The sequence below is a fragment of the Chanodichthys erythropterus genome, chromosome 2 (assembly GCF_024489055.1).
Source record: "Chanodichthys erythropterus isolate Z2021 chromosome 2, ASM2448905v1, whole genome shotgun sequence".
NCBI lineage: Eukaryota > Metazoa > Chordata > Actinopteri > Cypriniformes > Xenocyprididae > Chanodichthys > Chanodichthys erythropterus.
Window position 1 is genome coordinate 4,428,396 of NC_090222.1, and position 22,484 is coordinate 4,450,879.

The 22,484-nt window shown below is 38.9% G+C and overlaps 1 protein-coding gene and 1 non-coding gene across 3 annotated transcripts; both read right to left on the reverse strand.

The window, feature by feature from the left end:
* Positions 1–5,253: 5,253 nt before the first annotated feature.
* Positions 5,254–22,441, reverse strand: ppp1r8b (protein phosphatase 1, regulatory subunit 8b). 2 transcript variants are annotated; one of them, XM_067391875.1, is made up of 7 exons: positions 22,307–22,441; positions 21,991–22,051; positions 17,891–18,044; positions 17,586–17,803; positions 8,072–8,216; positions 6,705–6,769; positions 5,254–6,623 (listed from the first exon to the last, which is right to left on the reverse strand). In XM_067391875.1, the coding sequence occupies exons 1-7, from the start codon at positions 22,354–22,356 to the stop codon at positions 6,270–6,272; spliced, it is 1,047 nt and encodes a 348-aa protein (XP_067247976.1). In that variant the 5' UTR covers positions 22,357–22,441; the 3' UTR covers positions 5,254–6,269. The 2 variants fall into 2 exon arrangements, with proteins under 2 accessions (XP_067247976.1, XP_067247967.1); XM_067391866.1 differs by having other exon boundaries at positions 17,891–18,068.
* On the reverse strand, positions 19,089–19,257 carry LOC137002411 (small Cajal body-specific RNA 1). The gene has a single exon (XR_010891863.1). It is a non-coding gene; the product is annotated as a small Cajal body-specific RNA 1 (non-coding RNA).
* Positions 22,442–22,484: the final 43 nt, after the last annotated feature.

Below are 22,484 nucleotides of genomic sequence, written 5' to 3' on the forward strand. Positions count from 1 at the left end.
GCTTGGAGCGAAGGCTGTCTCCCTCCACCCTCAAGGTGTATGTTGCCGTTATTGCCGCACATCACGATGCAGTCGATGGGAAGTCCTTAGGGAAGCATGATCTGATCGTCAGGTACCTGAGGGGGGCAAGGAGACTGAATCCTCCTTGTCCTCCCTCCATACCCTCTTGGGATCTCACCTTAGTTCTTACATCTCTTCGGCATCATCCCTTCGAGCCTTTGCGGTCAGTTGAGTTAAAAGTACTGTCCCTTAAGACCGTCCTCCTGGTTGCATTGGCCTCGCTCAAGAGGGTGGGGGATCTGCACGCATTTTCGGTCGACGAATCGTGCCTGGAATTCTGGCCTGGGGATTTTCACGTCATCCTGAGATCCCAACCCGGATATGTGCCCAAGGATCCTACCACTCCCTTTAGAGATCAGGTAGTGAACCTGCAAGCGCTGCCCTCGGAGGAGGCAGACCCAGCCCTGGCTTTGCTCTGTCCAGTTCGTGCTCGTTTACGTGGACAGAACTCAAAGCTCCAGGACCTCAGACCAGCTCTTTGTCTGTTATGGAGGCCAGAAGAGGGGAAAGGCTGTCTCCAAGCAGAGGATGGCCCACTGGATAGTGGATGCCATCACCCTGGTGCATGATTCCCAGGGCGTGCTTTGCCCGTTCGGGTTGAGAGCCCACTCCACTAGAGGAGTGGCTTCTTCTTGGGCGCTGGTTCATGGCGCCTCGCTGACAGATATCTGTAAAGCTGCAGGCTGGGCGACACCCAACATGTTTGCTAGGTTTAATAGCTTACGTGTAGCGCCGGTATCTTCCCGTGTACTCGCTTCCACTAGCCGGTAGACGCGTTGAGCCCGCTCTAAGTGTCGGCTTGCAATGCCATTCCTGCCCCCTGGGCCGGATACGTGCATCTTTGACTCCAGTCACGTTCCCCACTTGGCGAACCCTGTTGAGTTCCTCCGCCTTCCACTTCGGCTCGGACATTGCGGAGTGTCTGATGCCAGTCCAACATCCATCTTTGACGTTGTCTGTTGGTTGGGATCCATATGTTGTGATCCCTCTACGTGAGTGATCCCATATGTGTATTGTCCACGGTCAAAACTCCCTATGGTGAGCCCGTGTCTTCCCCTTAGCAGAGCCAGCTCTGCTGTCACCTGTCAGATGAGTCTCCTCCTACTCCCAGGGACTCCGTATGCGTACTGCCCCTCGGGCCAGTCCATATGTGTTTTTGCCACGTAAACTCCTTCCCCACAGGGTAGGTGGTGGTCTCCGCAGCGTCCCCTTGGGTCCGCTTTCCCAGTGTAGTCTAGTTTACGTAAGCTCACCCCCTTCACCGTCCCATTGGTGCGATGGGTGGCTAGAGCCTGCGCTGGGCACTGGAAGGGGTTTCGTAACTGTGGCGCTTTATTTGGGATCCCAATTCGTCATTCACTACTGACGTACGTCGAATGTGACCGACTGAAAGGGAACGTCTTGGTTACGTATGTAACCCTCGTTCCCTGAAGGAGGGAACGGAGACGTACGTCCCGTCGTCACAGTTTCTGTACCCTCGCTGCAGTGCGGACACCAGTTGTCTCCTCAGCGAAAAACAGAGTGCGATTGCATCTGCTTCCTATTTATATCCACCTGTTAGGGGCGGTGCGCATTACGCAAATATTGCGCGCCAATGTTCATTGGCTTGTTTTAGTTCTCTCGAAGCTGATAGGGGGCTCTCTAGCGATATCCCAATTCGTCGGTCACTACTGACGTACGTCTCCGTTCCCTCCTTCAGGGAACGAGGGTTACATACGTAACCGAGACGTTTTGCTGATCTTTTACTCCTGTTATATATATATATATATATATATATATATATATGAATTATCCAGATTTATTTTTACTAGTGGGTGCAGGACACTATAGTTCATTTATGTAAGTGAGGTTAGCAAAATAAAGTGTCACATATTATACCCAAAAATTCTTCATACAGTGGACTACCAGTAAAATTGATAAAAATTTGGACCAAAAATTATTCACTTTGACCTGACCATATTTTGCTTAAGTGTTATCTGACATTATTTTTTTTCTGACACAGTTTAACTCAGATCTTGTCATATTTTATTACCATTTTTAAACTATAATGAATAAACTATTAATGAATGAAATGTTCAAGGTGTCTGAATACATTTTGGTTTGACTGTATGTAATATATATATATACCGGTATATGAGTTTTTTTTCTTCCCACGGAATGTCTGTTGTGCTGAAATTACGCTTTCTAATAATCAATGATGTTTCTTAAGAGCAGAACAGAAGTAAGAAGCAGAAGCGAGCAGTGGTATGATCACTGAAGCATCACAAATACAAATCATATCCTGTCAGTAGTGCAACAGAGGCATCCGGAGGTCAAAATCTCATTCATTCTGTTCACTGAGAAATAGCTCTCAGATCTGAGATATATAATGCTGAAGACAAGTCAGTATAACTTCTTATACCTTTAATCGTTTAATTCCTTGTGAAAAACTATACATTACCCTCAATCCTGAAGAGAGGAGAATATGAATGTGAAAAATTGTTTCACTCGATTTTACAATTATAGGTATGCTTTAAATGCAGCGTTTGTTTTTGTTTTTCAGCACCTGTCATGCCCCCACCTGAGGGCTGTTTCATAAAAGATGCTAAGAAAAGCGAGGATTAAACTCCAAAACCTGACTTGAATTAACCTAACAAATGAGTTTGGGCTAAAACGGTTTCATAAAAGGTAATTGAAGTTCACGCAGTCCCGCTAATTCGATCCAGGTTCACCTAGTCAAGCCCTGCGTTCCAATGTCCATACTATCCACCCTAAATAGTATGTGAGATTAAAATAAGTGTGTCCCAAAGCATAGTATGTTGAAAAGAGTATGGCAAAAGTCCCCGGATGGTCTACTATTTCCGGTAGATTTTCGAAGTGTGGATCCGTGCACACTATAAAGGCTAATATTGCCCACAACCCATTGCGCATTGGACGAGGATTCAGTTCAGAACTACAAACACGAGTAAAAAGTGTTAAAAAACTACAAAACATGGCGGATATATGCAATCGACGCTGAGAGATTTGAGTGACTAATAATCAGTTTAACCTGATAGAAAATATATATGTAATGTTACCCGTGTTATTTTTCATCTGCAAATACCAATGTGGACTTTTATGAAGATCCGATAATGGCCATTAACTTTTAAATGCATCATTATGCATTAATATGAGGAGAGTTCTCCACATGAAAGACCCGCGACTGCAGATCAACTTGCTGTATTTCACTTCGATACGGTAGGAAATTAGCTAAATGAAATGTGGAGGAAGTAAGATGATTGACAGGCCAGTTTACGGTCGTACACAGGACTTGCGACCTCGTAGAGAGAACTTCCCAAGACGCGATTGTATGACGTGTTAGTATGTCCCAAAGCTTGTCTACTCTTTTACTACACACTCAAAAGTAAGTACTTTTTGTTCACAGAAAGAGTACATACTTTTAGGGCGTAGTATAAGTAGGCGAATTGGAACGCAGCAAAGATAATTTCACGTGCATGATTTTTTTAAGCAGCCATAGAGGTCGATCATGGATCAAATCGATCCACCATAGGAAAGGGCATACATTTTGTGCTATTTTATGCGTTTGAGACATGGTGTTTTCCTCAGTGCATAACTTACTTTTCACAAGTTTATTCTCCATCTGTAAATGTTAGAAAGTAATGCAAATATTTCCATTTTGCGGCTAAACTTCACAGTGAACGAGCGCTGCTGCGCGCTAAACAGACGGGATGCAATAGAAACGCAATAATTCTAAAATATACATTTCGCTAAAATATTTGATTTTGGACATTAAATGTGCCTTATGTAGGCCTACAAGTTTAAACCTACAAGTAAGTGTATGTTTTTATGATAGTAACTGAAAATGGACTATTGTAATGCGGTAAATCAATATACTTTGGGACAATTACTGAGTTTAGATTCATCTTACCAATTACAATTTACTCTGTGCATATTTATTTTAATTTTTAATTTCTGCCCTTCTAATAACCATAAAGAGTACTACTGCCAAACAAAACCAGATAGAAATGTAAAAAAAAAAACAATCCAATTAAATATTGGGCACAAAACATTTAGCCAGTAAGAAAGGAAAACCTGATTGGGACTTTTTTCCCAGTCATTTCAATAGCAAAAAGTGTCCCAATCAACCTGAATTCCATATATACTGTATATATATGTATATATATATATATATATATATATATATATATATATATATATATATATATATTAGACCAGAGTATAGATTAAATATGGGCCTTGGAAAAGGCTAGCTGACTTTATTGTCCTTTGACTACAGTGGGTAGTTTCAGTGTGGACAACATCCATACATGTCACTTCAGCAGGCTGCATCTTACTCTCTCACTCTTTTCATAGCTTTTGCTGGCTCTGAAACACTCACTTTGTATTTGTCTAGCAAAAAATCACTCATCACTTAATGACAGCTTACAAATAAAGGCCTGATTGTTTCAGGTGCCTTGTCACAGGTTTATTTATTTTAAATTTTTTTGTGTTACTTTTGCTATATTTTCACATTTAATACAATGATTTGGTAATCCTCTTGTACTCTTCCTTGCTAAGAAATAAGTCTCTGACAGTTCTCTCCCAAGTGCTTCCATTGTTGTCAGTATTAAGTCTGAGAATGATTCAGTGGGCTATATAACACTTAATTTTTAAGAAATTACTTCTTTTTAAATGTTTTGTTTCTCATCATACTTAACTTTTAATAAAAAAAAAAAAAGCCTTAAACTTACACCAATATTTTTTTTATTTTTTATTTAGCACTATTTAGTAAATGTGTGTATTATATATATATATATATATATATATATATATATATATATTATATATATAGTTAATAAGGTCAAATAATTGTATGTGAGAGAGTCAGCTGTAATATCATTGCGTTCCTATTGGTCAGTGTTAGAGAAGCTCAGCTTAGCCTGACAGTTAGCCTGCTCCAGACCAGGCTAGTTTCCCAGCACAAGTTGCCAGAGTAACTGAGTTTGAACTGATTTAAGTTTGTTTTATGAAACAGAATTCACTGACAACAAGTCTGACTAAGTAAAATAAGCCTGGGTTGTTTTCTAAACTTGTTTTATGAAACAGCCCTCAGGACTAATGGATTGCCAGGATTCTTATAGCATGCATCTCTATTATCAAAAACACAACCACCACCTCAACAACTAAAAAATGTTTAAAATTGGTAATTATGAAGTTTAAATATATAAAAATACACTGGGTTTTATTGTGAGTGATTTGTACAAACAAATGTACCAAACAGAAAGTAAGAGTATAAAACATCATATTTTTTCTTCAACAGTGAAGACAGTCTGCAGGGAAAAACCTGATGAACCACATTACCATCAGTTCATTTGAAACACTTCACTCCGTTTGTATATTAAGGGAATAAGACACAGCGTGGAACAGCTGAGGAAGGTCCAAAAAAAAACATCTTCACAACGGTAAAGTGTTGCAATGATGCAGATTTTCACCAGTTATGAAGCCTAGTACAGGTTTGTGGAAATCTACCACATGCATCTCATCTGCATCAGTGATGCTAATGGAAGCGTATCGGCCAAACAGTTAATCGTTTAAAATGTGTACATAAAAAGCCTGTCCTTGTAAACATTTTACATAAATAGTAATATAAAAAGGGAGAGTACACTATAAAAGATAAACCCCTCAAAAACTCAGGCCAAACATGACACATTTTGCTATTTGGGTCAAATAATGTACTTTTGTTTCCTTTTCATCATGTTCATTATGTTGTTTTTTAAAGGAACAGTCCAACCAAAAATGAAAACTGTCATTTACTCATGTCACAGCAAACCCTGTTTGTTTTTTTTTTCTGTGAAACACAAAGATCTAAAGCACAATATCCAAGCAGCTGTTTTACACAAGACAACAATTGATGATTTATAAGGCCAAGATCCGATTATCTATTGTGAGGAACAGAGCGAAAAGCACTAATTTTTTTAAATCAAAAAGCAGAATGTCCTCCTTTGCACAATTCAGTTTGCCATCAAATTCAGAAAATAATACCTGTCTGGAATGACATGAGTCTAACTCAACGTTCATTTTTGAAAGAATCGTTCCTTTAAAATGTACACATGAATTTCTTGCATTAAATCAGATTCCTGTAGTCCAGTAGAAGTCAAAGAGCCTGCTTCTTCCAGATAAAGTTCATGATGACAGGAGAGTCAGCCACATACTTTATTATGAATACGCAGCTAAATAAGCAGAGACGGAGCGGGCTTCTTGCCAGGCCATGCCTCTTTAGCATACTTCTTCTTGCGGGGTTCATTGAGGGGATCGGAGATGTACGGGCCGGTTACAGGTGTGGGATTGAGCTTGAGCGGGGGTGGCGGGGCCTCTTGGGCCAGGTCTACATCCGGGGCAGGGTTGGGCAGGGGTAACGGCAGTCCTCCCAGGATTGTGGCTCCGCTGGGAGCGCCTGTCGATTGAGCTTCATGACTGGCAGGCGGAAGGTCTCTGTAGAGTCCACTCTGCAAGGGGAACGCGTGCATGTGCCGTGTTATGGTTTCCTCGATTCCCAGTGCATTACCACCGCCCATTTTCTTCCTCTGTTGATGAAACAAACACAGACATGTAATCGTGCTTTCTTTTAGCATATGGCTGAATGACTCAAGATATGAAGACGTTACCTTAATAGGAACGACAGCTGTTGAGACCATGTTTCTGAAACGCCCAACAGAGGGGTCGATGTCCTCTAAAAAGAGTTAACAACACACACAATGTTAAAAAAGGTAGTATAAAAGCTTCACAAAAGTAGAGAGAGACGCTATATCCCAAGTCTTTTGAAGTCAAACAACAGCTTTGTATGACGAATAAACCAATATTTAAGTCATTTTTGTAGTAATCTTCCTTTGGACACCGTCGGTTCTCTCCATGGCAGTGTTCCCACAGGTCTTGAAGTCAGTTTTATAAAATTTAAGGTTAATAAACGTCCATCATTTTTGGGTGAACTAACCCTTTAAGATGTTAAAGGGATAGTTCACCCAAAAATGAAAATTTGATGTTTATCTGCTTACCCCCAGTGCATCCAAGATGTAGAGGACTTTTTTTCTTCAGTCGAACACAAATTATGATTTTTAACTGCAACCGCTGCCGTCTGTCAGTCAAATAATAGCAGTGATTGCGAACTTGAACAATAAGAGTTGAAAAAACTTCCATAGACAAATCCAAATTAAACCCTGCGGCTCGTGACGACACATTGATGTCCTAAGACACGAAACGATCGGTTTGTGCGAGAAACCGAACAGTATTTATATAATTTTTTACCTCTAATACACCACTATGTCCAACTTCGTTCAGCTTCCTTAGTGAGGTCTGATCGCGCTCTGACAACGGAAGTGATGTCTGACACTCATTGAAGTATATGGGCGAGACATCACTTCCGTCTTCAGAACGCGTTTTTTGACCTCACTAACAGGAAGCTGAACAAAGTTGGACATAGTGGTGTATTAGAGGTAAAAATTATATAAATAATGTTCGGTTTCTCGCACAAACCGATCGTTTCGTGTCTTAGGACATTAATGTGTCGTCACGAGCCGCAGGTTTTAATTTTGATTTGTCTAAGCAAGTTTTATTTACTGTTATAGTTGAAGTTCCCATCTACTGCTATTATTTGACTCACAGACGGCAGCGGTTGCAGTTAAAAATCATAATTTGCGTTCGACTGAAGAAAAAAAGTCACCTACATCTTGGATGCACTGGGGGTAAGCAGATAAACATCAAATTTTCATTTTTGGGTGAACTATCCCTTTAAATGCTAGTGTGGACAGAGATTTTTGAAACAAAAACACGGTTTTCAAATGTATCCAGATAAATGGATATAATATTTTCATATTAAGAAGTCTTCTTGTTATTGATGAATTGCGACAAATAAGCAGCTGGAAGTAGTAAAGAAAAGGCATTTCTATGTAAGAGTCCCGGTGTATTGCACCATATATAAGTGGCTCACAAGCCGTGGCTAAGAGGTTGAGGTTCTCTTTATGGCTGCTCACTCTACCTGGGTTAATGACCTCATCCTCTTCATTGAAGGTCACTCTGGAGTTCTTCCTCTTCCTCTTGGGCCTCTGAATATCCAAGTTGCCCTCTTCTATGGTGAGGGTGGAGATGCGCTTGTTATGAGCGGTGTTGAACTCAGTCAGGTTCTGCCAAAAGAGCCAAACAGAAAATATTTTTTAAATTTAATAAAAAAAATTTAAAAATGTCATTGCAGTTCATTCACTGCAACATCCATTCACTGAAACCTACCTGGAGTCTTCAGAAGTGTGAGGTGTCAGGATCTCAGAGACTTAGGATAGGTGAAGAATCCTAAAAAATGACCCGCTCTTAATAAGAATCACAAGCTGAAGTGTTATAAAGTACATGAAGACTGGGTTTTTATAGACCTTATAGACAGACAGCTTGAGAGTGACTCCTGAAGGACCAGCACCACATCCTCTTGTACCACTGTTTGAAGAATGTATCTTCCAGAATCTGGCAGTAAGGTGTGGGAGTTCACTTTTAGTCCATCTCTTATCCTGAAATGTCCATCTTGCAGAGATGGACTAAATGATCTTCCAAAAATAAAGTGCTAGATTCTGGAAGATAAATTCTTCAAACAGTGGTACAAGAGGATGTGGTGCTGGTCCTTCAGGAGTCGCTCTCAAGCTGTCTGTCTATAAGGCCTATAAAAACCCAGTCTTCATGTACTTTATAACACTTCAGCTTGTGATTCTTATTAAGAGCGGGTCATTTTTTAGGATTCTTCACCTAACCTAAGTCTCTGAGATCCTGACACCTCACACTTCTGAAGACTCCAGGTAGGTTTCAGTACTGGGAAATGGTGGCGCTGGAGACTAAAGGGTTCCTGATGGTTTCACACTTAATTCTTCACCTTAATTCTTAATTATTTTGCAGTTAACATGTCTTTTCTTCTCCAGCTGTTTTTGTATGACCCCGCTGACCCAATGAGCATTTCACTGTCCAATGGTCATGCTTTAACTTTGCAATTTCTAGTATTACATTAGTATTCCGTCCTTCTCATGAGTATTTAATAATTTTTGACTTATGTCTGAGTTAAATCTCTTTTTTGGCCCATTTTATCTGTAAAAGAAAACCTGCCTAATAATTCTGCACACCTGAATATAGGGCATTCTTCATTTCCAGCCTTCATGAACAATTATATATCACTTATAAATGAAATGAAACAATATTAATAGTAGTTATTAAGATTGATGTGGATTGGAATTGGTAAAATGTGCTTGGAAAAAAAATATGATCAGAAAATCAACTTGCCTAATAATTCTGCACTCCCTGTATTAAATAATCTATACTTGATTATATAAATTGCTATTGTGAACAAATTACTAATATCATGATAAGATTTTATTCTTATCACCCATGCCTAAAGGCTGATTTATACTTCTGCGTCGAGTGTACGCCGTAGCTACGGCGTAGGCTGTGCGTAGCATGTGCAGCATACGATGTAGCCTGATATGCACCTCTTCAAAAATGTAACAACGCGTCAATTCTACGCGGACCACAAGCGCTCTGATTGGTCTGCTAGAACCCCTCCCTCGGGTCAAAAAAAACGGCGCAGAGCACTCTGAAAACAACTTCCATAGGAATGAAAAACGCTCTGTTTCAGAGGACACATACAGTTAAACTGCAACAAAAGTAATTACATATTTGCCGCTTCTCTGCCGTTTCTTTATGTAAGCTTCTCTGACAACGTACATGACAAGCATATTCTTCTTCGGCTTTTGTTTGATACTCAACATGACCACATCCACTGCCTCCTAGTGGTCTGCATGCATGTCGACGTGGACAACAACGCAGAAGTATAAATGAAAACAGACGCATAGCCTACGGCGCAGAGGCTCCAGCGTAGATCTGACGCTGAAGTATAAATCAGCCTTAAAAGGTGTTATCTAACCGTGATTACAATACAGACCAAAATAATCGTGACTATGGACTATTTGCCACAATCAAGTAGCCCTAACTGACATAGTGATAACTATAACAAAGGCCAAAAAAAAAAAAAAAAAAGGAACGATGTGAACGATTCCTTTAATGTTTATCAACTTATGAATTATTAAAAATGTATATATTTTCAAATTGTTTAATTAAATAGTTCCAACAGCTTATGCCATGGTACAGAATAGTGTTAATTTCTTTAAAGGTTCCCTAAACTGAATTTATCTTGGCATAGTTGAATAGTAAGAGTTCAGTACATTGAGACTCACTGTATGTAATTTCCAACACCATTGTTTCCTCCTTCATATGTAAATCTAATGCATGAAAATTATGCACGGGCATCTGCAGGATTTCATCTGAATGTTTTTTTAAAATCTCCAAAAAGCAACGAAATTGCCATACATCCATTTAGTGCATGTTCACAGAGCAAAATGGCTGTTTGTTCTCTCGATACTGTCTGTTTTACTGAGAAATCGCTTCAGGTGATTCAGTGAGAGAACAGTCCAAACAAATGCAAGTGGATTCAGACCGTTTTGCAAAGGCGTTTTACCAATTCATAATTTAAAACACAATTGAAGCATCAGAAAATATGAGCAGTTCAGTTGCACAGCTGTTAAACTGAATATACGAAGCGAAGCAAGCTTTTTTCTTAAATATCCACAACACGAACAACAAATTGCTCATCACTACAGCAACAGTAGACTCTCCGAGTTGTTGTGAGCGAGTGGAGGCAGAGCTAATTTGCATATTCATTGATCCGTGTATATTAAATGAGGCAAGGGTGTAGAGTTACATTCAAGCTATTTTAATGCATGAAGAAATATTTTTTTCACTTTTTTTAAATGCCATTTGGTGATCAAAGATGAGTTTTAAGGGATAAAATAATTGACTACAGGGGGACTTTAACAACATCAGCATAGCGTGACTATGTATTTAGTATTTATTAGCTTTACCTGTAGATTTCAATTTCTGTAGCCACTCCGCAGTCCGAAGTTTTTTGCTTTGACTATGGGTGAATCTCTAGTTGCTGCTGATGACTGATGTCATTTGGACCTTTCTGGATTACAATCCGCCATCAAAACGATACATTTTTTTATTATTGCAATCACTGTGAGAAAAGGCTATATATGATCCACCGCCAGCAGCATCTTCACATGCCATATAAAGACAGAGCGACACCCGCCATAATCTATCATAAAATACCGTCTCCATTGACTTTGTATTGTGTGAAGCTGCCTGCTTGTCATTTCTGACTTACAACAAAAAACAAAAAAACTAAAAGCTGCTATATGACAGGGTGTACAACAAACAAGCTAAAAAAACAATTTTTAAGCTGTTAGCCCAAAAAAACAACTGTTTAAGGTCACAAAAGTGTATACAGGCAATTGAGACAGAGCGCAACATATATTACTCTGAGAACTATACCCACTGGAGGGGAACAGAATTCGCAACAGGATATGCTAAAAAAAACTATTTTTAACCATGTAAATGTTTCATGACCCAATGTGAACCTGAGAGGAAGAGATATAGAGAAATTAAAATTTACCCAAAATTTACCCATTCTTCCTGCTGATGCTTCACTTCGTATTGCCTTATATCCACTTTTGTCCATTTAAAGGCTGGCTTTTACAGTTCGGAAGCTGATAAAAATTTTGTTCTGGTTTTTTTTTTTTTAGCTTGTTTGCTGTACACCCTGTCACACAGCAGCTTGTTCTGGCTTTTGTTAGAAGCAAGAAATGACAAGGAGGCAGCTTCATGCAATAAATGGCTGCATGCTTGAATTTCCCGCAGAAACCCACCAGTACCGCTCTTATTAGAAAACATTATTACAAGCTTACCGTTGTGAATCGGGCTAAAGTAAGGAGATCACTGGCTGGTTATGTACTTGCTCAAAAATAGATTTTGGATCATTTTTTAAACAACAAAAATTACAGACAGTAGCTTTAAAAAAAATAAAAATTTGACCAAAATCTGTTTTTGTCAGAAAAAAAAAAAAAGAAACAAAATATTTCAGACTGTTTTTAACAAGCCCCTACAAGCTTTCACGCCTGCAGTTGCCAAATATCAAGTGTTTAAAACCCCCAATTAGAGCTTTTCTCTTGAAAGCTATATTTTCTGCCTGGTGTTTTACTTGATCTTTCCAATCTGGCAACCATGCGCACGCGCTCTCTCTACAGCACGGATGATCTGAAAATACCATCAAGAATGAAAGCTGGAGTTTAGTGTTCTCCATTGAGATATTCTGCTCAACTGAAAGTGTCATTCAGACAGTCTATGTTCTGTCACGAGTCACTTGCACTGTTTACTACGACTAAATCTGTGATCAAACCTTCGCAGTGATGAACAGTAATAAATCCAAACATGGATCTCGACTATATTGTTTGCAGCTGCAATTGTGTTTGCTTAACTGCACTTACGCAACCTCTGCAACACAATACAGACATTTTTGCTGTTGTTTTAATAGAAAAACATTCAAATTGGAATTATTGGTATTCAATGTTTTAATTTTTGAGAGAAGTTACTTGTTTTACCAGTTTTTATAATGTAGATGATAAATGGCCTTTAAAAAAATATATGAGTACTGTACACCCCTAAGTGAAAATGTCCAAATTGGGCCCAAAGTGTCAATATTTTGTGTGGCCACCATTATTTTCCAGCACTGCCTTAACCCTCTTGGGCCAGATTTGTTCACCAGAGCTTCACAGGTTGCCACTGGAGTCCTCTTCCACTCCTTCATGACGACATCACGGAGCTGGTGGATGTTAGAGACCTTGCCCTCCTCCACCTTCTGTTTGAGGATGCCCCACAGATGCTCAATAGGTTTTAGTTCTGGAGACATGCTTGGCCAGTCCATCACCTTTACTCTCAGCTTCTTTAGCAAGGCAGTGGTCGTCTTGGAGGTGTGTTTGGGGTCGTTATGTTTGAATACTGCCCTGCGGCCCAGTCTCTGAAGGGAGGGGATCATGCTCTGCTCATTCATGGTTCCCTCAATGAACTGTAGCTCCCCAGTGCCGGCAGCACTCATGCAGCCCCAGACCATGACACTCCCACCACCATGCTTGACTGTAGGCAAGACACACTTGTCTTTGTACTCCTCACCTGGTTGCCGCCACACACGCTTGACACCATCTGAACCAAATAAGTTCATCTTGGTCTCATCAGACCACAGGACATGGTTCCAGTAATCCATGTCCTTAGTAGTGTTGCACGATATACCGGTACTAGAAAGGTATCGCGATACCCTGCTTTTAAAAACGGTACGGTTCTTCATTTTATTAGTATCGGTACTTAGCTCTATTTCCTAATGTGCGACAGCAGGGGGCAGTGTGTGTGCAGCGCGCTGCTTCTGAGGCACATTGAGTGTGTGTTTATTCCTGTCAACTGCGCAACGGCAGATGCACAAAGCAAAATATGGCATCATTTTGCTTACATTGCCGACAGTCAGGACAAGCCCACGGACACCACAAAGCCCGTCTGCAAAATATGTTACAAAATAACGCAAGCGAAGGGAGCATCCAACTTGGCAAAGCATCTTGCCGACAAACATCCCGTTTTTGTACAGACAATTTAAAGAGTGACAGGTTAGTGAATGTGATGCCAGCGTTATGTTTATGCTCTCAAAAATTAAATGAGTGTTATTTATATTACTCATGCAAGCAGACATCCGCAAAGAGGTGTATTATTGAGTCTAATAAGTGATATCTGGTTGCTAAAATAAAATTAATTTAAAAAAAACAAATATGTGAAGGGAATATACAGTTATATTAAACCAATTTATGCTTTAATAACATTGCTCTAATTATTTACAGTAATCAATATTCTCACTGTCAAACACTTACATGCAGGGCTTGACGACAGCCACTCCCACTAGCCACTTTGGCGGGTTGAATATAATTTAAGTTTACAGCCAACTGGTCGTCGAAGATCGTCGTAGCACAAAATTACAATCCAATCACACAATTTGTTATTTACGTGCAGTTAGTGAAGGAGGGATAGGCGGAATTGCGCTGAATGACACACAACAGAAGCGCTCTCTCGCGTGCGCTCTCTCTCTCTCTCTCTGTCAGTTCTCCTCGCGCCTGAATAGTCAAATACACATGCACACAGATGTTTAAATGTCCATCGTGTGGAGTATCTCGCGTGAATACAGTCGGTTATGGCTTAAGTGGACGTAAACAGGTGGGTAATAACTGGATATGCGTCAGTTACGTCCATGCATTCAGCAGCCCAATTAAATAGGCCTGTCCATCATTAATGTTAATCAAACAACTAAAGCTGTTAAATATGTTAAATAAACCTAGTGTATCTGAAAAAAGATTCTTTTTAATTTACTATTGTTTTTGTAATTTGCTTCTTTGTTCTTTTATATAGCCTAACACAAATAACTTGTTCTCATACTAGCTCATGCTCATATTGTCCACCTCTTTCCCACCTGTACATACCAGCTGATATACAATGTAGTCTTGATTTGGGTGGTCAGTCTGCATTTAAAAGTTTGAAAGTGTTTTAAATCTTCTAAATCAAGTAAAATGACTCAAAGTAATTTAACCATAAGAAAGTCAACTTTAATCATATATAAAATGTAAATTTATTGTGGCCAATAAAAATGCTGAGTGACTAGTTACTTTGGAAAACCACTAGCCACAGTTCTGTCATATGTTATTTATTTACTTTTCCTACTGTTTTAGGTTTTTGCCATAGTATCGTTTAAGTATCGGTATCGTGATACTGAAGTTGGGTATCGTATCGAAGTCAAAATTTTGGTATCGTGACAACACTAGTCAGTCTGCTTGTCTTCAGCAAACTGTCTGCAGTTTTTCTTGTGCATCATATTAGAAGAGGCTTCCTTCTGGGACGACCAATTTGATGCAGTGTATGGTCTGAGCAGGCTGACCCCCCCACCCCTTTAACCTCTGCAGCAATGCTGACAGCACTCATACGTCTATTTCCCAAACACAACCTCTGGATATGACGCTGAACACGTGCACTCAACTTCTTTGGTCGACCATGGCAAGGCCTGTTCTGAGTGGAACCTGTCCTGTTAAACCGCTGTATGGTCTTGGCCACCATGCTGCAGCTCAGTTTCAGGGTCTTAGCAATATTCTTATAGCCTATGCCATCTTTATGTAGAGAAACTTTTTTTTTTTTTTTCAGATCCTCAGAGGGTCCTTTGCCATGAGGTGCCTTGTTGAATTTCCAGTGACCAGTATGAGAGAGTGAGAGCGATAACACCAAATTTAACACACCTGCTCCCCATTCCCCCCTGAGACCTTGTAACACTAACGAGTCACATGACACCGGGGAGAGAAAATGGCTAATTGGGCCCAATTTGGACATTTTCACTTAAGGGTGTACTCACTTTTTTGGCCAGCGGTTTAGACGTCAATGGCTGTGTGTTGAGTTATTGAGGGGACAGCAAATTTACACTGTTACATAAGCTGTACACTCACTACTTTACATTGTAGCAAAGTGTCATTTCTTCAGTGTTGTCACATGAAAAGATATAATAAAGTATTTACAAAAATGTGAGGGGTGTACTCACTTCTGTGAGATACTGTACATTTAGTCGATTAAACAAAAACAGGATAAGGTTGACTAAACATGATACAACCTACAAAAGACATTTGACACACAACTACGACTAAAAAAAAAAAATGCTGATGACGTGTTAAAGCTGCTGTAGGGAGTTTTTAGAAAACGTTGACTTAGCCTGAAAATTTGAACAAGCACAGCTCACAGGTCACTCCCCCTTGCTCTATGCTGCGCTACAGCCCTCCCTGCACAGCACCTCCCCATCACAACGGAGCCTGCCGTGAACGCGCAGGCTAGTAAGGCAGATAAACAGTTATGGCACATTCACTGGTACAGACGAAACATCATCAATATGATTTACATTGACTATGGCCTTCCCATACTTTGACTACAAGCTTGGCCCTCAAAACATTACGTATTTTGCAATACATGTAATGTAACTATATGACTAATTATTCTTTTCTTTTGTCCCTATTATAATTACTATTCAAGATTTAATCTAGGGCTGGGCGATGTATCGAATGCTTTTGTCACGCGCATTTCTTCAGTAAAGCCGGTTCCCTGATTGCCGCTAAATCGCCATCACCTGCTTTCAAATGAAGCGGCATTTAATAGACAGAGCCGTAGTTCACTGATAAGACACGCAATATCGCGTTCAATATCGACGGCGATACATATCGATATTGAACGCGATATTGCGTGTCTTATCAGTGAACTACGGCTCTGTCTATTAAATGCCGCTTCATTTGAAAGCAGGTGATGGCGATTTAGCGGTAATCAGGGAACCGGCTTTACTGAAGAAATGCGCGTGACAAAAGCATTCGATACATCGCCCAGCCCTAATTTAATCCCTCATTTCTTTTACCAAACTTCTCACTTCACCTTCTTTGAAACTGTATCTAATGCCCTTCTTGAAAAAAAATAAAGAAAAAAAAAAATCAGTGAGCTGTACAATTCAAAATTATTTATTTGCATTTGCTCAGAACAGGTGCATCTCTGGGCTCGCTAGCATGTTAGCTTAGCACACCAACAAAACAAGAATTTATAAGATTAAAACCATGTTTTTGCTCCAGACTTACTAGTCGAGTGTTTTAAATAACCTTCTTTGATGTGATGTGGCTTTGAATAAAAAAAAAATCAGACAGAAAATATCTTTTTTAGGAAATCTAATCATTTTAGACTATTCTGCACAATGAGAAAAGCTATCTCGATTAGCATTGCATTATTAATATAATCTATCTATTATTAATACTAGACATGGCGTAAGGAACAAAGATAAACTACATATTGTCACAATCGTGTATTTATTACTTTCAAAAGTGTCAATTTGCATATATATTGATGTTTTCAACAATCTCTGTGTTATTTCCTGGGAGGTCACATGATATGTTCTTTTCTTCCGTGAAGCATTTGTGGACTAGTGTGCACAGAGCGCCCTCCGGCTGCAGGTATGAGTTGAAAACACAGTAGATCTGTGTATACAGCGCTAATATGATGAAAACAACGCGTTTTGGGTAAAAACTGAATAAATATTACTCCTCTGTATAGAAAATTGACATAAACGTATGACAATCTATCAATATTTCGCCAAATGTGCATGCCTTTAAGCTAAAAGCCCTGAGGGATGTTATTTTGTTGAGTTTATTTATGACGATCTCACAAGAGTTTTTTTCTCAATGGCTGAGGCTGACGCTCATATTTCAATGAAAAGGTAACAACTCCATTTTTCATATTCATAACTCCCGACGCATATTAACAAATAATGGACACCATACGATATCAAGAGTAAAACACAGATTAAAAATTGAAGCTTGAGTCTTAGATCTTTTTAATGATGTATAGTTTGTCAAGGTAACACTACAGAAATTGGTAGCGTTAACTGTAAAATTAGACTGGTATTGATACAGACTACTGAAAATGTGAAAATTGGTTATGGTGAATGGCCTTTCACAATAGAATTCCCATACTTGTGTTTTGATGACTAGATATAAAATATTAAGATTAAGTAGGAATAAACTAGTATGTACCTCCAGTTCAGTTTCTTCCTCTGGGAGTCCCAGAAGTCCTTTAAGCTCTTCGTCATCACCAGTTTTATTTTCCCCGACACCAGTGCCCGGCTGACTCTGAGGTTTCTCCCGAATGGTGTAGACACGTGTGGACGCACCAAACGACATAGTGGAGTCGATGGGAACCTGCTGGGGCTTGTGGGGCTCCAGGCGAATGTGTCCGAGGAACGTACCATGTGCTACAGGAAGTCAACACACATGGTTGTTTAGAGTGTTGTTAATCTGATTAATATGACAATGCTTCTCATTGGTCTGGATGCACTTACTGCTGTTAAGGTCAATGAGAAACACACGTTTCAAATGTCTGTGGTAGACGAGTGCCGCATGCACACGAGAGCATGACTGATGGTCGATGGTGAAGTCACAGACGTCTGGATTCCTCCCGAACAAATAATACTTCTTTTCATCAATGATCAGTTTCTGCAGAGAGACCACTTCAGTAGGCTGTTTACATTCAAACTTATTTTGTGTGCTCAAAACTACTTTGACAAAAACACACAATCAGATATAAGTGGGCAGAAATTACAGTATATAAATTAGGATTGCAGAAATTAGTTGACCATTTAAAAACCTCATCTCTTTTGGGTTGTGTCTACAAGAAAAGGAAAAATAACTGCTTTTAGCGGAAATAGGCCTGTGCCTACTAGTGAAAAAGCTTGTATAGTTGAGGTTTCTATTTATTTAACAGAAATGGTGCAGAATCTTAAATATTTCATGATGTTGCTTTGTTTCTCAAAGTCCTGCAACTTTAAATTTGATCTTGAATATCAGAAATTAAGGCAAGACACTACAGTTAAAACCATTGTTTTGTTATGCGCTTCTTTCATGCTAGAGGAAAGAAAACATCCAAAATACACATTTAAGTGTTTATTGTATTAAACTTTATGTACCTGTGTCTGTAAATTAAAAAATTTAAGTTATAATACATATCTTTAAAAGGCAGTTCTCTCAAAATTATTTTTTTCTCCAGCACTAAGACAGAAATCTGCACTTCAGCATCAAATTTTACAGTTTTAGTCCAATAAAACTAAAGTTTTTTTTCCCCCAAGTTGACAGTATTGACATTTTATGACATGACAAAGAGATATATCCAAAATTCCCTCTATAAAAACCTTTAATATGTCAACAAAATGAAACAAAAAAGGTTCACCCTTGCTACGTTCAGATTTCTGTGCTGCAGAAGTATGCATATTAGTGCATATGCAATACTTAAACATTACATTTCAGGAAACTTGTAACATCTTAATGTACTGTGATTAATCCACTGGGGAAGTATGGTGATCTCTTTTAGTTAAAAATGTTACTCTATTCACCTGTGGTGTCTTGTCTTAAATGATCTCAGATGCCACTTTGAATGGCACTGTATATAAACCACAAGCTAAAAAAAAAAAAACTCATACCATGACAGTATTTTGTCATTCGACCAACCCAACAGATGAACACATAACATGTAATAACATGTCATAATGTGCCCTAGAGTTATAACACCTGAGGAGTGACTCCCTTCTCAGAGCTTAAATCTCAGGGTCTTGTGTTTCTGTAGCACCATTTTGGACCTGACAGCCACGTCACGCATGCATCAGTAAAAAAAACTCAACTGAGCTGCAGGCGGTCAGGCCAGTATCTGGTGCATCTGTCGCATGTTGGAAAAGCTGTCAATCACTTTTTGTTTAAATAAAAAGGAATGGTTTACTGCATTTTTCTGCCCTTTTGATTGAGAAAATATATCGGCCCTGATTATTGGCCATCAGCCGATACAGATTATTGGCTGATATATTGGTGCATTGTATATGTATATACACACACACACAGTTGCAAGAAAAATTATGTGAACAATTTTAACATAGTATGAGATATTGTACAAAATGCATGTTTTTTATTCACTACTGTCCTGAGTAAGATATTTTACATAAAAGATGTTTGCATTTAGTTCACAAGACATAACAATAGCTGAATTTATTCATAAGTATGTGAACTATTGATTCTCAATACTGTGTGTGGTTACCTGATGATCCACGACTGTTTTTGTGTTTTGTGATGGTTGTTCATGAGTCTCTTGTTTGTCCTGAGCAGTTAAACTGAGCTCTGTTCTTCAGATTCTTCAGTTTTCCACCATCTTGTGCATATTTGAACCCTTTCCAGCAGTGACTGTAGGATTTTGAGATCTGTGTTTTCATACTGAGGACAACTGAGGGACTCGAACACAACTATTAAAAAAGGTTCAAACATTCACTGATGCTCCAGAAGGAAATATGACGCATTAAGAGCCGGGGGTGAAACCTTTTGAACAGGATGAAAATGTCACAATTTTTCTTATTTTGTTTAAATACCTTTGATTTTCATTTAGTGCTGCCCATCAGAATCAACAGAAGATACTTGCATGTTTCCTGAAAGACAAATAAGTACAATATTCCTTGATCTTCAAATTCAAAAAGTTTTAACCCCCCGACTCTTAATGCATTGCGTTTCCTTCTGGAGCATCAGTGAATGTTTGAACCTTTTTTAATAGTTGTGTTTGAGTCCCTCAATTGTCCTCAGTGTGAAAAGATGAATCTCAGAATCATACAGTCACTGCTGGAAAGGGTTCAAATATGCAAAAAATGCTGGAAAACTGATGAATCTGCAGGACCTGGAGGAATTTTCTGAAGAACAGAGCTCAGTTTAACTGCTCAGGACAAACAAGAGACTCATGAACAACCATCACAAAACACAAAAACAGTTGTGGATCATCAGGTAACCACACACAGTATTAAAGGATTAGTTCACTTTCAAATAAAAATTTCCTGATAATTTACTCTCCCCCATGTCATCCAAGATGTTCATGTCTTTCTTTCTTCAGTCAAAAAGAAATTAAGGTTTTTGATGAAATCATTCCAGGATTATTCTCCTTATAGTTGACTTCAATGGCCTCCAAACGGTTGAAGGTCAAAATTACAGTTTCAGTGCAGCTTCAAAGAGCTTTAAACGATACCAGACGAGGAATAAGAGTCTTATCTAGCAAAACGATCGATCATTTTCTAAAAAAATACAACTGTATATGCTTTATAAACACAAATGATCAGCTTGCACATGCTTCCGCTTTCCGTATTCTTCAAAAAGATTACGCTGTATATCCTACGCCTTCCATATTCTACTTACGGAACAAACGCGGCGCCGGTTCTGTTTTTTCCGGAGGTTGAATTCGGTTGTTAAGTCTGACGTCACGCTGTAGCGCTTCTGGGTCCAAACGCTCTCTCTCACACCACAAGAAAAACAACAAATGGCGCTAATATACACACACAGTGTGTTGTAATACTACAAAAAAAAATTATAATCATAACCTTTATCTCCATAACAAAATCCCAGATGGCCAGACAGTGACTCATCTTTTATAAATTGTTTAAATGTTAATGTCTGTGACGCTGTGAGCACTGAAACTGTTGTGCAGACTGTAAGTATTTTAAATGTTTAACTTTAATGAATAGTTTATAAATAGCACTCATAAATGGCCGTGAAGATGGCATTCTCAAGTGAAACGAGTTGAGGCTTGGACCCAGAAACGGCGTTCCTTACGTCAAGACAAGTGGATTGGCGTAGGACATACAGCTTAAGCTTTTTGAAGAATACGGAAAGTGGAAGCATGTGCAAGGCGATGATTTGAGTTTATAAAGCATATACATTTGTATTTTTTTTGAAAATGAGCGATGGTTTCTCTAGATAAGACTCTTATTCCTCGTCTGGTATCATTTAAAGCCCTTTGAAGCTGCACTGAAACTGTAATTTTGACCTTCAACCATCTGGAGGTCATTGAAGTCCACTATAAGGAGAAAAATCTTGGAATGTTTTCATCAAAAACCTTAATTTCTGTTCGACTGAAGAAAGAAAGACATGAACATCTTGGATGACATGGGGGTGAGTAAATTATCAGGAAAATTTTACTTGAAAGTGGACTAATCCTTTAAGAATCAAGGGTTCACTTACTTTTGAACAGGGTTATTTTAATAAATTCAGCTTCTTGTGGACTATATATAAACATCTTTTATGCAAAATATCTCACTCAGGACAGTAGTGAATAAAAAAAAAAAAATAACATGCATTTTATATGATCACTCTTAATTTGTTAATATTATTCACATTTTCACAGATTCTGCAAGTGATTCACATACTTTTCCTTGCAGCTGTATATATAAAGTTCATGTTTATCCCTATTGGAGTGTGTTCACGTTTAACTTCGCATGGAAAAAGACTTGCATCAAGATGAAAAACTCTTTGGATCCACACGTGGGGAAGTAGATAGATTAATAATTACAAAACATGTAATGGTTAAATTCTTATGAACAACTTCACTTAAATGATTAACGAATCTTCTTCAAACTCAATGCAATACCTCAACAAGTTTGTCTCCTTTCACCACGTCCAGATGCAGCCCTGCTGGAGGCTTCCCTGCCCTGAAATGAACAAGCCATGAACTCCTGTGTACACTATGGTCATAAATAAAGCATTTGCCTTCTGAGATGTTCCTACTTTGCTCAATTAATATTAATATACCCTTTTACACAAAGAATGAGCTCCATTCGTGTGGCGATATATAGCAAAAGCTAACAGTTCGGTGCAAGACTGATATTTTAACGCTGGGAAGATAAAGCCTTATTCATGCACTAAAGCCAGTATGCACCGCAGTGCTCTTTTGTTTAATTGTTTACCATGAAGGACAGTCGAAATGTGGATTCTTCTCTGTAGTATTTGTTGCCATTGTCACACATTCTTCTTCTCAGCTACCAAAGCGCCGAGCATCCTGGGTAAGCTGCTACTGAACGTCTTCCGGCTCATGAATATTAAACGCGTAACGCGAAGTTCCTTCAGTAGTCGTAGCTGATTGGC

Excerpts from the sequence above, each read along its gene's own strand:
- ppp1r8b (XM_067391866.1), bottom strand. The coding sequence starts at position 22,356 with ATGGCAACAAATACTACAGAGAAGAATCCACATTTCGACTGTCCTTCA. Across the intron at positions 6,770-8,071 it reads GGATGAGGTCATTAACCCAG|AGGACATCGACCCCTCTGTT; the intron begins GTAGAGTGAGCA and ends AACTCTTTTTAG. Across the intron at positions 6,624-6,704 it reads CAGCTGTCGTTCCTATTAAG|AGGAAGAAAATGGGCGGTGG; the intron begins GTAACGTCTTCA and ends TTTCATCAACAG.